The 15,553-nt window shown below is 45.8% G+C and overlaps 1 protein-coding gene across 1 annotated transcript; it reads left to right on the forward strand.

Moving 5' to 3' along the window:
• Nucleotides 1-14,186: 14,186 nt before the first annotated feature.
• Nucleotides 14,187-14,838, forward strand: LOC311604622 (very-long-chain (3R)-3-hydroxyacyl-CoA dehydratase 2-like). The gene has a single exon (XM_084794654.1). The coding sequence runs from the start codon at nucleotides 14,212-14,214 to the stop codon at nucleotides 14,716-14,718; it is 507 nt and encodes a 168-aa protein (XP_084650780.1). The 5' UTR covers nucleotides 14,187-14,211; the 3' UTR covers nucleotides 14,719-14,838.
• The last annotated feature ends 715 nt before the right edge of the window (nucleotides 14,839-15,553 follow it).

Raw genomic sequence — 15,553 nt, forward strand, 5'->3', positions numbered from 1 at the left:
AGCACTAGATTCCCAAGTAAGTGCCTACTGATATGCCCAGCTTTTCATATGGGTCCTGGGAATTGAACTCATGTCCTTAAGCTTCCAAAACAACTACTTTATGATAGAAGTCATCTTCTCAGTACACAGTTGCTTTATTTATGATGATGACAGAACACTAATGTCTTCAGATGTGCCAATTTTCAAGCCTCATTTCCTTTCTTCCCCTTCCTTCTGGTTCTAGGAATTGAACCTCAGGTCTTGTGTGTCTGAAGCACGCTGTATCTTGTGTATCAGCACTGCTCCTGAGCTATGCTCCAAGTCCAAGTCCATTGGCTCTAGTTCATGCCTTTTGATATATAATTTGGAGGTCTAAGTGTCCACGGCCATCAGAAAGCATGTACTCCATCTCAGAGAAAAAAATCCTATATAGATTCATAAGTTGGCAAACTTGTGTATTGGTCAGAATTGTTTGGCTTTCATTGGTGCCTAAGTGGGTCCCTAAAGCCTTGCACAGCTGGCCGCCATGATAGTAATTTCATTTCAGAACATGCAAACCTGAGGCCAGTACCTGGCCCAGGGCAAACTCACCATGATGTTTCCAGCAAATCCAGTTCTGTCCCTTAATCAGCTCCCCTATGCTCTGGTCCCTCCATTTATACAAGAGTTTGTGGGGTTTTATTTTCCTTTTTCTTTTTCTTTTCTTACTTTACTTAATTTAAAGAAGGTCTTTAGGTATGAAGGAAAACCTTACTCTGTGTCTACTTTTATTTTTGAAATGCATATACATGGTAGCAAACATTAGCATTTAAAAGTGGGTGCTTCATTGATTTAGCATTAGTGTAAGTGGGAGAATAAAACCAGCTCAAGGATATTTCCCAAGTCAGCCCTAAAAAATAGCCAATAGGTGCCGTCATCTGGGTCATGAATGATTTAATTTCCTTTTTGGTTCTTTGTGCTAAAGAAAACTTAATTGTAGTGTAATGGCCTGCCTGATCAACATTAGTTTTCTGCTCTGCAATATTTCAGTGGACTGTGCACGTGGACTTTGAGGATGTTCCTGTTTTCCTTCTAAGGAAGGAACAAACACTCCTTTCATGTCCCCACTGATTTAATCTTGAACTCTTGCCATGCATCTGACGTACACCACTGTAAAGGAAGGACCGTTCCATCTCTATAGCAAAGTGATGCTAACTACTTGGGTCTATCCAGGTTAAGGCACATGTACCCTTCTTGTTGGTGAGACAGTTTAACAATTAGGAACTCTCATGCCTATTTGGAATTTAGTCAGTTATCACTTCACTAGAATATGCTCACCATAGTGGAAGGGGGTTTTATGTTGGGTGGGTTCTGGGTCTTCAGTACCGGGAAGTCAGTAAGCACCTGATGAAAGTATACTGGGTGACTTGATTCTGGCATCCATCTGTGCATTGTTTACACGGAGCCTCAGCTATGGTGTATGAACTTTTAGGTGCACGGGAAGAAAAATGTCCTGCCTCCCATAAGATGACTGGTATGTAGTTCTCTACATTCCATGTACACACATGTCCATGCACACACATGTCCATGCACACACATGTCCGTGCACACATACTGAAGTTTATCATGGGGCTTTATTTTCATGCCTACTCGGGGTAGCTCTCATAGTGCTCCATGCTACTGGAGGAGAAAAGCCATCATCAGTCACAACCAAACTATTGCCGCTGCCAGCTACATTAACGACTGACCTTGTAAGTCGTGCCCACAAGTACAACAGTGGCACAAATACAGTGGGAATAACGAACCACCTTCTAATTAGATTTAAGTCCCATTCCACAAGATGAAATTTATACCTGGAACCATTATCAGGCCAAGCTGTGTAGGTCATGGGCCCTAGGGGAGAACGTATACTACCGTGCTGCTAAATGGACACATATTAAACTGTCTCCTAACGACTTATCTTTATACCCGTAGATCAGTGCATCTCTCAGCCCTCATCTGAGATGCATCTGCCTGCAATAGATGCTGGTTAACACCGAGACTCACATCTGGCCAGGGCGCCGAGAATAAGGGACTTCAGAGTGCTCAGCTATAAAAGGAAGGTATATAATGTATCCTTCACACACACACATACGCGCGCGTGCACACGCGCACACACACACACACACATGCACACACACATGTGCACGCGTGTGTGCGTGCACACGCACACACACGCGCGCACACACACACGCACGCACACACATGCACACTCACACACACACACTCACACACGCACATGCACACGCACACGCACGCGCGCACACACACACACACACACACACACACATGCTCAGCGTGCTTTGCAGAAGAGGGTATAAAGGGTATAAGAGCTAGAGGTGGTGAACAACTAGAAGGAAATAGTGTCCTCTGGACCCAGCAGGGCAGCTGCGTTTAGAAATTCATAGTAGCTGGGACAGCGCTCCCCAGACACGTGCAGGCCTGAAGCCCGGCATGGAGAGGGCAGTTGGGCACACAATCCCACTCCGAGATGTGGACGTTTAGGTGATTGTTAGGTGTTGGCAGACAGACAGAGAGAGACAGACAGACAGACAGACAGAGACAGAGAGACAGAGGGACAGAGACAGAGACAGACAGAGGGAGACAGAGAGATAGAGAAACAGAGGGAGACAGAGACAGACAGACAGAGACAGAGAGACAGAGAGACAGAGAGAGAGAGACAGAGAGAGACAGAGAGACAGAGAGAGGAGACAGAGAGACAGAGGGAGACAGAGAGACAGAGGGAGACAGAGAGACAGAGGGAGACAGAGATAGACAGACAGAGACAGAGAGACAGAGAGAGACAGAGAGAGAGAGAGACAGAGAGACAGAGGGAGACAGAGAGAGAGAGACAGAGAGAGACAGAGAGACAGAGGGAGACAGAGACAGACAGACAGAGACAGAGACAGAGAGACAGAGAGAGACAGAGAGAGAGAGACAGAGAGAGACAGAGAGACAGAGGGAGACAGAGAGACAGAGGGAGACAGAGACAGACAGACAGAGACAGAGACAGAGAGACAGAGAGAGACAGAGAGAGAGACAGAGAGACAGAGGGAGACAGAGAGAGAGACAGAGAGACAGAGGGAGACAGAGACAGACAGACAGAGACAGAGACAGAGGGAGACAGAGAGAAAGAGACAGAGAGAGACAGAGAGACAGAGGGAGACAGAGAGACAAAGGGAGACACAGACCAAGACACCGAAAAAGAAAGACAGAGAGAAACAGGTTTCCCAGAGTGTAACCCCTGGTAAGGTGTCCACTCTCACATGGAAGACCACACAATCAAGAATATTTGAGCTGCTCAGGAGCAGTGAGGGACATCTCAGTGCCTCTCTGCAACTGCGGCACCATCATGACACAAATGAGGTCTCCGAGAGACAGTTTGAATGGCTGTGTCAGTGTCTGTTATGTCCCTGTATTGAGCCAGGGCCGTGCGCCTGCTGGGCAAGCACTCTACCACTGACTTACATTTCCGGTTCTGGGTTTTGTGGAGCAGTCAGTGTCATATTAGACAGCCAAGGCTGGCCATGAACTTGAGATCCTCCCTCCTCAGTGCTCCCCTGAGCAAGGGCCTGGGTTATAGGTAAGCACCATCATGCCTGGCTCTCTCGTATTTCTTTACGAAGTCGGAAAGCGCTAGGATGCCCTCCTCCAATAAATGACACTTAGTGTATTTGAATCTTCCACCAGCCTGTAAAATGAATATGTTTTCAGATACATTTAAATGATTTTGCTTTGAGTGAACTGGATTTGCCCCAGGCTATACAAGGGGGACAGGAGTTCTGAACCTGCAACCATGGGATTACTGTCATTGAAACAATGGCTGCTGCAGAAACTGGGGTGCTGTTAAATCTCATGTCTCATTTGCATATCTCATGGGATTTCGCTTCCCTGGCTGTAAAGTTAATTATCCCAAAAGCTCAGAGGCATAGTCTTATAGAGCCTTGCAGCCATAGTTAGCCAAACTCCTTGCAAAGTCAAATCTTCGTAGATCATTCAAGTTAATTAATACTGATTGATGAACACTGCTAATAATTCAGGCCTCGTGCTCGGCGGGTTTCTGTTTTGCTGGTATTGTGGTACTGGGCAAGCAGGCTGGCGTGCACTGGGACATGTTAGTCACAGGGGCAGGGTGAGTGTAATGGTCTGGAACGCAGGTAGATTATTATCACAGGCTGCCTTAGCTCGCGGGCAAGCACTGGGCCCTGCTTTATTGATCGCTCGGGGAGTTTGCTCTCAGTATGTGCTGATGAAGCATCTCCTTTGGGATTAGGTCCTATCCTTGGACTCAGGTTCCATATTTCATAGGAAGGGACACTGTGCCTGACCCCGAAGCACAGTCTGAAGGCTCAGATGTCCCAGCAAAACCAGCTCAGACCTCTAGCCTGTCTCCTTGTGCAACCTGGCTGGACCACGCTGGCCAATTGGCTTCCCCTCTCTGAGCTGTGAGGCATGGTGATGGTAGTGCTTATTACATAGCGTTAAAGGAGATGTTACCTTCTTCATGCTCAGCACAGTATGTGGAACTCAGGAAATCCTCAATAATTCTGTTGTTATATTACTATTCTTATTCATATGGACATAGACTCTGAATAGAAAGTGAGGGTAGATGAGGAAGAGAAAAATGAATCTTGATAAAGATGTCCGCTTGTCATTTTTTTTAGTCTGTTCCGTCGCTTCAAGTATAAAAGAGGGAGGGTGCACTTTCCCATCCCATAGAGCATTGTATTCCACTGGTGGGGTGGAATATAATGCAATATATGAGCAATAATATGCTAAAGTTATACTAAATTGCAGTGTGGTATTATGAATAAAGACAAACCAAGTCTAGTGAAAGGAGTCAGCACCCCAGGGATGGGGAGAGCTGCACGAAATAAGATGTTCTGCTAATAACCAGAGTCTGAGTGTGTCAGCTCTTCGGACCATGAGTCCGGAACAGGATTGGATTTGCTTCTAACGAGGACGTCAGACAGAAGTCATTGACTAAAAGCTTACACCATAGCCAGCTCTGTTCAAAGGGTATTACATTTAATACCCTTTAAGTCCTTACAAAGGCAGACATTATTATTTTTCCCATCTTACAGAAGTTGGGACCAAAAAGGAGATGTGTAGTAAACTGCCAAAGGTCAGTGTGGACAGCTGGGCCTAGCATCTGGATCTCAGCACTAAGCTGTCCTGTCCCCACAGCAAGGAGTTAGGATGCATCGTGATACAGATTTAGGCTGCAGGGAGGACTCTGCTTTTCAAACTGATGGGTACCTCAACACGCAGATCTCTCTTTTCTATTTTCTGAGTGTAAACACTGTTAGCGTAAAATAATTGGTATTCATGTGATAATGTGAAAAACTTAAAGGTGACTTTATCATACATAATATATATATATGTATGCATGCATGCACGTATATTGCAGGGAATCAAACTAAGGACCGTGCACATTTTAAGCAAGTGCTCCATTGCTAAGTTATGCTTTAGCCCCATCAGAGAAATTGTTTTAGAATACCCGTGTTATCATTCCTTTTACGAACCCCTATCTGCTTAGAGGCTAGACACATACTCTTGCTTGATGTACTGTGGATTTGCAGTAAGTCAATAGCGCCCTTGGGATTTGTGACCTAAAGGATTTGTATTATATTGGTTTTTATTGTTGTGATAGAATCCTACATAGCTCAGGGCTGGACTCAAACTCACTGAATAGCCGAGAGTGACTGTGAACTCTGCGTTCTTCAGCTGTGATTTTAGGCATGTGTCCCCATGCCCACATAGGAAAGATCTTTAAAATAAACCCCTTGTTGGATTTTTAAGATTGTTTTTGCATTAGAGATGGACGACCTTGTCCAATAGGAGGGGAAAGACACAGTATTCCTTTTGCAGGCATTTCCTTAAAAGGCTATTGTTTCTGTAAAATATGTTCCAGTGGAACACTTTCTTATTCGAACTTTTCTCAGCTCAGAGGACTTCCTGTCAGAAACCTTGTAAGAAGTAGTGTAGCAACAGAGGTGAGGTAAAACTCAGGCCAGATGGATCAGTGACCGCATCTTAGCTACTTGATTTTTGGATGGTTTCTGAAGGCTTCTGTTTTTCTCCTGTGAAATGGGAATCATCGTTGCTATGACAACTACCACCACCAGCCCCAGCACCACCAGCACCACCAACACCTTCCTTTTCTGGGATTTTGGTGAAAAGTGCATGAGCTGTTACAAATAGAACAATACCATGAACATACTCAACAGTCAATGAGTGTTCATAGTTGTAATTAATAAACACAATATGGCTCAGGAGGTGGCCCTGCTGGTTCAAGCACTTGCTGAGCAAGCATGAGAGCCTGAGCTCAGCTCCCAAGTAGCCACATAGAAAGCTGGGTTTGCAACAAACATCTGTAATCCCAGTGCTGGGGACGCTGAGATAGCTAGTTCCCTGGACTAGCCACGTTAGTTGATTCAGTGACCTCCAAGTTCAGTAAGAAACCTTGTCTTAGCCTGCTGCGATGGTGGCACACGCCTTTATTTGGGAGGCAAAGGCAGGCGGATCTCTTGAGTTTGAGGCCAGCCCGGTCTACAGAGTGAGTGCTAGGACAGCCGAGGCTACACAGAGAAACCTTGCCTCGACAACAAAAAATCAAAACAAACAAATCTTGTCTCAAAAAATAAGGCAGAGTGACAGAGGGAGACATCTGACATTGACTCTGGCCTCCACATGCACACTCATACATTTGCATGCACACTCATAATCACATGTACACACAGACGGACATGTACATAGACCACACACTCATACAACAGCAACCCCATGAGTGTGTGCATGTGTGTGCACCCTTGCACACGGACACACACACACACACACACACACACACACACACACACACACACACACACACTCACACGAACAGCCACTGACATACTTAGCATTTGTGTGAGTGCAGGCTTTGCAGGATAAAGAGAAATGCTACACGTGAGTGGCTGGTTTTGATTATGACTTGGCCTTAGGTACAGCAAAGCTTCAAATAATTAGTCATCCAATCTATTTCTAACTCAAGCTTTCTGAATGGAAACACACACACACACACACACACACACACACACACACACACACAGAGAGAGAGAGAGAGAGAGAGAGAGAGAGAGAGAGAGAGAGAGAAATATTCAGTAGAGAAGAAAACTCTTATCAAAGTAGAACATGGTGGCGTTGACAAGTTTCCTATAGTCAGGAGGAGAGAAAGGGAAAAACAGGAGGAAGTCATAGGCAGAAGCAAAGGGGCAAGCTGGGAAGGAGTGGTGGCCGTGGGAGCAGACAGAAGCATCCGTGGGGCCACAGGAGGAGCCCTACCTGCACAGGCAGCAGAGAGGGCTACTGCAGAGCTGTGGCTCCCCTCATAGTGGGGCCAGAGGCCCCAGGCACTCTACTCCCTGTGGTTGCACGTGGTGTCTGGTGCATTTCGTACCATTACCTTGATTTTAAAATCATATGAATTATTGCTCAGCTGTGTTTTCCATGCTGCCCAGAGTCTAGTATTCTCACCTTGTAAAGGCAGAAACTGAGACACATTCAACAAGTAAGTGGTAGAAAAGGCAGCACCTGCACATCTCTTCCTTTGACAGGTTTTGACGGTTCAGATAGTCAGCAGGTGGTATCAGGAAACTCCCAGGGGGAAGGGCTCAATCTGGAGGAGCGAGTGGGGGAAGGAGGGGGAGGAAGAGAGGCTTCTCTTGTTATTTTCTTTCTGTTTTCTAGTACAAACGCCTTTTAAAAGAAAGTGGTGGTGGGGGGAGGAAAGACTAACATCCAACGCTGCAAATCTGGCATTTGATTAATTTTCAGTTAATTACGGATGGCATTTGCTTAACATTTAGGCAAGTCAAAAAGGAGTTACTGAGTGTCAGCAGACACAGTAGCAAGAGCTAGTCTAGGCTCCTGGAACCGGGAGTCAAAGTAAATAGAAATCCTTTGGTTAGAAAAGGGCACCAGAAAAGCCTCTGGATGCTGTCCAGCCCACCTCTGACTTATTACAGCCTGGAGAGCTTGCCCGCTTTCAAGGTGAGGCTGTCAGGACAGGAAACGCAGATGACAGTTTGGGGAAACATGGGGTTTCAGTTGTGTTCACAACCGAAGAGCCGTAAGGGAAGCTAGCTGTGACCCCAAAACTACAGAAGCGAACATCGGAAGGGAGTCGTGACTGAGTGATCCTTTGTGGAAGATAGATATTCTACATAGTAAATGTATTAACACAATAGTAACACGCATCCTATAAACAGTGAAAAGAAGCCTAAGGTACCGATCAGGTATAAACCCTGGAGAAACTGAAATGGAGTACTCACCCTTGACCCCATTATGTAAAAATAATTATCCACCTATAGCAATGAGCATTTTGAGAAGCCTGCATGTTGTCACGCCACATGAAGAGCTTTAGTGTGAGTGAAGAAAGCTGAGCTACATGCAAATAAGGACAAATAAGCAAGTTGCACAAGACGACTTTTACTTTGCCTCTGCTTCCAGTTTGAGTTTTTGAGACCCTAATCTTAGTAATGGCCTCAACGTTTGATGATCTAACAAAAGTAAATGGGGGATCTTGGAAGAAAATCAGAGGAGCCAACTTTGGGTCTGCGAGTAGTCCCTCCAGCTTGCGTTTCCTATGGGCACACGCCCAGACACACTCCACAGCTCAGTTTGCAAAGTAAGCTGTGCAAAGGACAAGTTGCACACCTTCTCTCCTCTCTCCTTAGTGAATACGCCTAAATCAGAGATGCCACAAGCAGCGTCCCTTCCTCCCGCCACACAGCTGAAGGAGCAAGACGTTCCTATAAGCAGATAATTCAGCTGTCGTGGTTGATCTAATTCAACCAGAGACAGAGCTGAGTTTAAGTTCCACGTTCCAGTAAAGGGGCTGGCCGTTTACACCGAGCCATCGGCCCGTGGTCCTGACTCATGCCATCACTTCTTTGTAATTAAAGGGAACACCCAGGCAGTGATCCACGATGCCCAAACAAATTTATCTGACTGACCTCTATCAGTGTGGAGCAGCTGAGCAACGGGCCATTTGGCAGGAATCTATGTGGCAAGTGCTAAACTGGGGGTCCATTTATTTAGGGAGTAGGTAACTAACTCACTGGATCCAAATGTTTAATGTCTGTACACACATTTCTCTCTGCTTTGGGACATTTTGAGGTATGGCTAGACTAAACTGTTGGCCAACCACAGATGGTTGGTGCTTTCTTTCCTTTGTTTATACGCTGGCTCATTTTGTGGGTCTACATGGCGCTGATGACTTTTTCCGTGTCACTGAATGCCATTGCAAATAGCATTGCAAGGTAGCAGAGGGCAGCTAGAGAAGCAAATACATGCATGCCACAGTGGAAAGGTGGTCAGACAGCCAGTCTCAAGGAGGGGGTTAGTTCCCATCAGCATCTGGACTCTTGACCTGGACAGCAAAGCCTTCTGGACAAGCAGTGGGTATCTGGGGTACTAAGCGGGCACTGGCAAAGGGGCACACAAGCTCCTAGCTCTGTAAAAGAAGACAGAAAATAGTATTTGCTGCACTCTCAATTGGCTTATTTGCTTTGGTGGTGTTTAATTTCTTGAGTTCTTTATATATTTTGGATATTGGACCTTTGTCAGATGAAGGGTTGGTGAAGATATTTTCCCAGTCTGTAGGCTGTCACTTTGTTCTGTTGACAATGTCTCCTGCCTTATAGAAGCTTCTCAGCCTCATGAGGTCCCATGTAGAAAAATGCAATTAGACCCCTATTTGTCACGATGCACAAACTCAAGTCCAAGTGGATTAAAGACCCCAACATAAAACCAGAGGCATTAAATTGGTTAGAGGAAAAAGTGGGGAAGAGCCTGGACCACATTGGCACAGGAGACAACTTCCTGAACAGAGCACCAACAGCCCAGGCCTTAAGGTCAACAATTAATAAAAGAGAGCACATTCTTTTGATTGTCCCAAGCAGCTTTGCAGCTGGTAGAGCGTATGGGTGAAGCGTATGTTGCCTATCCATCGACCAGGCTTAGAGGGCTGTTCTTTAACATGAAGCTAGTGGCTTAGATCCACCAGCCACAGGCATGCACTTGGTTTTGTTTGTCTGGCAATGAAAACAAGCGTGCTGATCCACGGCTTCTCACTGGTTCCAGAAAGGATGAGTTTCTCCCATGGCTGGGTAGAATGAACTCTGTAGTTTGGCTGAAGAACGGAGGGTGCTTGGGCAGATTGAAATCCTGGTCCTGATTTCACTATTGCTCAGCTCCTGCCTATGTAAATAACCGTGCTGCGACTCCAGCTTTAACTTGAGCCTCATTCTGGCCTGGGTCCAACTCACCTACGCAAGGCTGTGGAAACACAAAGAAATGGGTGTTTCTGAAATCTGCTGTTTTCTTCTGTGCGTTACGCTTATCCCTGTCCAGCTTAAAGATGTGAACCCCAAACTCTCCTGACGTCTCCTGCCTTCCCCGTTTCTTCCTGGCCTTAGAAGGAAACATATTAGTTCCGTCGCGTACTGGAATGAGTGTGGGAGTGCAAAACCCAGGATTCGAGTTTAAGCTTTGCCGTATGCAGCTTTGTAACTTTAGCAAATTTCAACCTCTTAGGGCCCCCTGTTTATGCATTTGTGAAATTAGAGTGGGTAGCGTCGGGTGGAGAAGCAAAACTAGCTTTAGGATCAGGGGGAATGGGTTTGAATACTGGTCGCTTAGCCTCTGTGGCTGAAGCAACAGCAATAGCGTCTGTTTTGTGTGAGAATTAAATCATCTGTCTTATGAGTTCATAGTAGTTGAATGGAGAGGCGTGAAAGTGTCTAGGAAGAATGTCCAGTGTGGTTCAAGGAACACACGGATATAATTTTCTTTATTCATCCTCTGGGCAGTTTAATGGGGGAGGGGGGTCCAAACACTTTTGGTTTTCTGAAGCCCAGCCCTTCTACTCGTGGCATCGATAAGTTCTAGGAGCTGAAGAATTAGAACAGGTCAGAGAGTCCATTTACCTGCCTTGCTCAGTAGAAGGGAGCTCTATGGGGTAGAACCCCAGGAAAACACATCTAAACAGCTTAAGGATGTTACGTTCTGCTCACTTTCGTGGCTTCATTCACAGTATATAGTAGTGCAAAGTTACAATGAGCTAAGCATGCGTTACAGCTTTCCCATCAGTCTCTGCGCAGGCAACTGACCGGACTCTCCTGATAACATCGCCCAGGATAATCTCCTCTTAGTCTACTCACTACAGGCATCATTTAAAACCTGGCAAGCCTTCCCCTGTATTCTCAGGCTTGAAGGCCACTTACTCATCAGTGACGCTTGGGTATTTAGTGAGATGAAGGCTTCCTGAAGGCAGTTTGCTCCACTTTCCGCTTTCCTGGTGGCACAGAGAAGGCAAGCTGCTGTCCTGGAGACTTGGGGGGTGGGGCGGAGTGCATAGGAGTGACTTGTATTCAGTTGCAGCTGCTTTGAGGACTCCCTGCTAAGAAATGTTTCCCCAGTGTAATTGTTGTTTTCCTTACGTTGAGCTACTGAGCACTCTCAAGCAACCAAGGCACTTTGATATGTAGGCGTTGGGCGAATGAAGGCTGAAGGGACAGTAAAAAGGTCTCTGCCTCTCCCGAGCCAGATAAACTTGGAGCAGGAGTGGAGGAGAAAGTAGTTCAAGAAGCAGTGCTTGATCCGCTGCACCAGGAACACCATAAGCAACACTAAGACTGAGAACATAGATCCGGCAAAACCACAGAGCCCATGTGTCAGAGTTGGGGTCAAGAGCTGCTGGGGTGGATTTAGGAGATGACGAGAAGTCAAGACAGTTATTGTAGACAGCTCTTGAGGTCTGCCATTCTCTGATTCACGTTGTACTCAACGTATGATGGGTTTTTAAATGTCATTATGTAACCGGCAGTGTATTTGTGATACAGAACTGGCGTTCTCTGGTTTCTTGTTCTCATCAATTCAGTGTTGCAATGTACGAGAACCAAACATAGGGCAGGGGAGATGGGTATTTTAGTGGCTAAGGGCTTGTGGAAGACTGCTGCTCTTGTAGAAGACCCGACTTCAGTTCCTAGCACCCACAACAGGTGGCTCAATACTGCCTGTAAATTCAGCTCCAGGGGGGTAGCTGGATGCACACATGCATGCGCGCACACACACACACATCCTCACTAAAGCCATATCAAAATGGCTTCAAGATCTTTCCCAACTGGATTATGGTGGTGAATTCTGTCTTCATCCACTTCCTGCCTGATTGTCCCAGTGGCTCATATTGCCTCTTTGAAGCTTGTAAAGGTGACACATCACAACATTACTTAGGTATGTATCATAAAAATCTGAGGGCCAAGGGGCTCGATACAACCACGGCTTTGAAAGTTGCCTTCCCCAGGATATGTGTCTCCGGCTGCCACCACAGCCAACTTCATGGAGTTGTATTAAGCAGAAGGTGATCTCGGGGGGCCAAGCCTGGAATTTTCCTCCCTTTCAGCATGGGGGAGCTATTTTAAAGAAACCTGGTAAAGGTGTGTATCTCCAGGCACTTGCCCAGGTGCTGATGGTAACACCTACATGCTTTTCCCAGTAGGAAAATTCTTCAATTCCCAATGAAAAGGCTCTCATGTTATAGAAAAAGAGCCTATTTTCCTTTTTATGCTATACTCGCTGGTACATATTTTTCCCTGCTGAATTGATTTTTTTTTAAAAACCATCCATTCTAAATGTAGTTCTTGGTGTTCTGTTTTATGTCATTGTAAGCCTGGCTGCTATGCAGAAGTGGGTCCTACAGTGTTGAAAGCCTGTTTATTACAGACAGATGAACTTGTTTTTAGCAAACTGCATTCCACAGCAGCCTTGGCATATCCGACTCTGAAACAATCTCTGTTTATTCCCCAAACAGAAAGCGGCCACGTCAACCAATGTATTCTTCTAGCTTTGCTAGGGCACTCCCATGCGTTTGCCTAACTTTTGCTTTGATTTTTTTTTTTTTTTGCGGGGGGCTTCTGCTGTAAAAGTTTAGTGTGCTTTGGGATGCGTCATCTCTTCTTTTTTAAGGGATCAACAGTGCTGAGAGATTGAAGGTCAGCTTACGCAGCTCTGGGATTTCATTTCGGGAAATTCCAGGCCACAGCCCAGCTCGCTGTGCGCACATCCACCTATCCAGTCTCAGCCCGCTGTTGTTGCAGCTGCTGAGGGACACAAAGCTCATTTATTTTCAGTCAGCCGGAGCTTCCTGTATGTGCTACGCAGGTGCTTTTCCTATTGCTACTCCACTGGGATTTTTTTCCTCCCCTTCTAAAATTCAGACAGAATGCTCACTGCAAATTATGAGATACCAGATGCCTGCTGTAGCTCTCTACCTCTGCCATTTGGTGGGTAGCTCTGTGAAGAATGCGGAAATGAAATGAGGGTTTACATGAATATGTACACACACACACACACACACACACACACACACACACACACACACACACACACTTCCTTGTATTCTGGTGTCAGCTGTGCTCCTGAGAGACCTATGTGAGACAGAAGGGGATGTCAGCCAGAACCTTGACACCAGCTCCCTTGTCTTAAGGTCAGACTTCTACTGTCTTGCCCATAGTCATGTGTCTGGTCATACTTTGGCCCTCATGTGATGCTTTTGCTATATTTGATGGGGTTAAAAGTCTGAAGATGGGCCGGGCGTGGTGGCGCATGCCTTTAATCCCAGCACTCGGGAGGCAGAGGCAGGCGGATCGCTGTGAGTTCGAGGCCAGCCTGGTCTACAAAGTGAGTCCAGGATGGCCAAGGCTACATAGAGAAACCCTGTCTCGAAAAACCAAAAAAAAAAAAAAAAAAAAAAAAGTCTGAAGATGGTAAACAATAGACTAGGAGTTTCTGCCACCATGGAATATTTATTTTTATAATTGTTTATCTAGGGGTCTGGGAAACTTATGTTTCATGGCGATAGCTTTAATATGACCTGTTCATTCTGACTTTGTCAGAATTTGTGTTTTCCTAAGATAAAAGTGCAGGGTCTAAGGTGCACGTGCTTGTGAGGAGAGTGGTCGGCTGGCGCTTGACAAATGGCAGCAGTGGCTGAGCCTGGGCTGGCGTACGCAGCTGTACACAGAGGAAGAAGAGCCCTTGACCTGTGGCTACAGCGTACCTGGTCATCTACAATGTGATGGTGACAGCGGGGTGGCTGGTGATAGCTTACCTGGCTAAGGGGAGCTGCCATAGTCTTTCTTATTCAATAGAAAAGCCTCTGAAGTTCTTCAAATGGGAGCCTTGCTGGAGATTTTGCATTGTGCTGTAGGAACTGTGCTGTCTTCTGGTGTCCTGACTTCTTTCCAGGTGATGCCAAGAGTTTCTCTCATATGGGAAGTAACACATAGTGTCAGAGAGGCGCCAAGTGAAGACAGTGTCCTTCTGTTTTTTACTGCCTGGACAATTACAGGAATTATCCGTTCCCCCTTTTACACATTCAGACTATTAAACCATTTGCCTTACATCATCAAATGGGCCAGGGACACACTTTTCATCCTGCTGTACCCAAAGGGAGTGACAGGAGAACTGCTCGCAATATATGCAGCCCTGCCCTTTGTCCGACAGGCTGGCCTGTACTCCGTCGGCTTACCTAATAAATACGGCTTCTCCTTTGACTACTATGCATTCCTGACTCTGGTAGTGATCTACTCCCCACTCCTTTCCCAGCTGCACTTCCACACGATACACCAGAGAAGAAAGAGCCTTTCTCGCACTGATGAACACAAAAAGTTTGGCTAGCTCGCCACACCACCACCCTAAATCAGAAATTTCAATGATCAAAAAATGCTGCAGACTTTCTGAGTTCCCAATAAGGACTATTTTTAAAACATTAAAGACAAGCCAAAATAAAAACCAAAACCCAGTGTCACATGGGCCTGGGGTTTTATAGAAAATAAAGATTAAAATGCAAAAAGCTGTCACATAAAGCAGCCCAACTGGTCCTTTGAGCATGCTCTAAGCCGAAGTTCTCAGTATCTATGATGATGCTGGAAGGGGGCTGGCATTCTCTCTGCTCCAAGTATCTGGCATTTAAGACCTGTAACCCTGAAAAAAAAAACAAGATAAAAGCGCACATTTATAGTCTGTCTATTTAACAGTTATATGCACATTCATATGCACATATGTATTTGCTTGTATCAGTAGTTCATTTGTCTTAGGGACAGGAGGCAAATGTGTCTGGATTTGCAAAAATTAACAGCAAAGGAGTGAAATTAATTTTTCCAGCATGTAACGAGGTGCATATGGTCTAGTACTTTATGTCTGTTGCAAGCAGCAACATCATGCAATGCCCCCATTAACCTTTGTGAAAGCCGAGGCGAAGTGCTTATGCTCTAAAACAAAACGCCATGAAAAAGTTCAGATGTCACCTCTCACTCCATCTTTCTGCTTTGCCCATATGTCTTACCATTGAGGAGTGTTTTGGTGTAAATCATCCTGTGAGATAGAACATCTCTGCTTTCAGAATCATGTGCTGTTTGTTCTCTTGGCCAAGGTTAGCCCCAAACCAACCAGCTATACTCTTTGCAAGGATAGCTGCCCTTCAATGCTACTGCCCCACCCCAGTCCATTTACC

Source organism: Acomys minous (assembly GCF_964271855.1).
Source record: "Acomys minous genome assembly, chromosome: 9".
Lineage (NCBI taxonomy): Eukaryota > Metazoa > Chordata > Mammalia > Rodentia > Muridae > Acomys > Acomys minous.

Coding starts and splice junctions, on each gene's coding strand:
- LOC311604622 (XM_084794654.1), top strand. CDS start 14,212: ATGGGAGCCTTGCTGGAGATTTTGCATTGTGCTGTAGGAACTGTGCTG.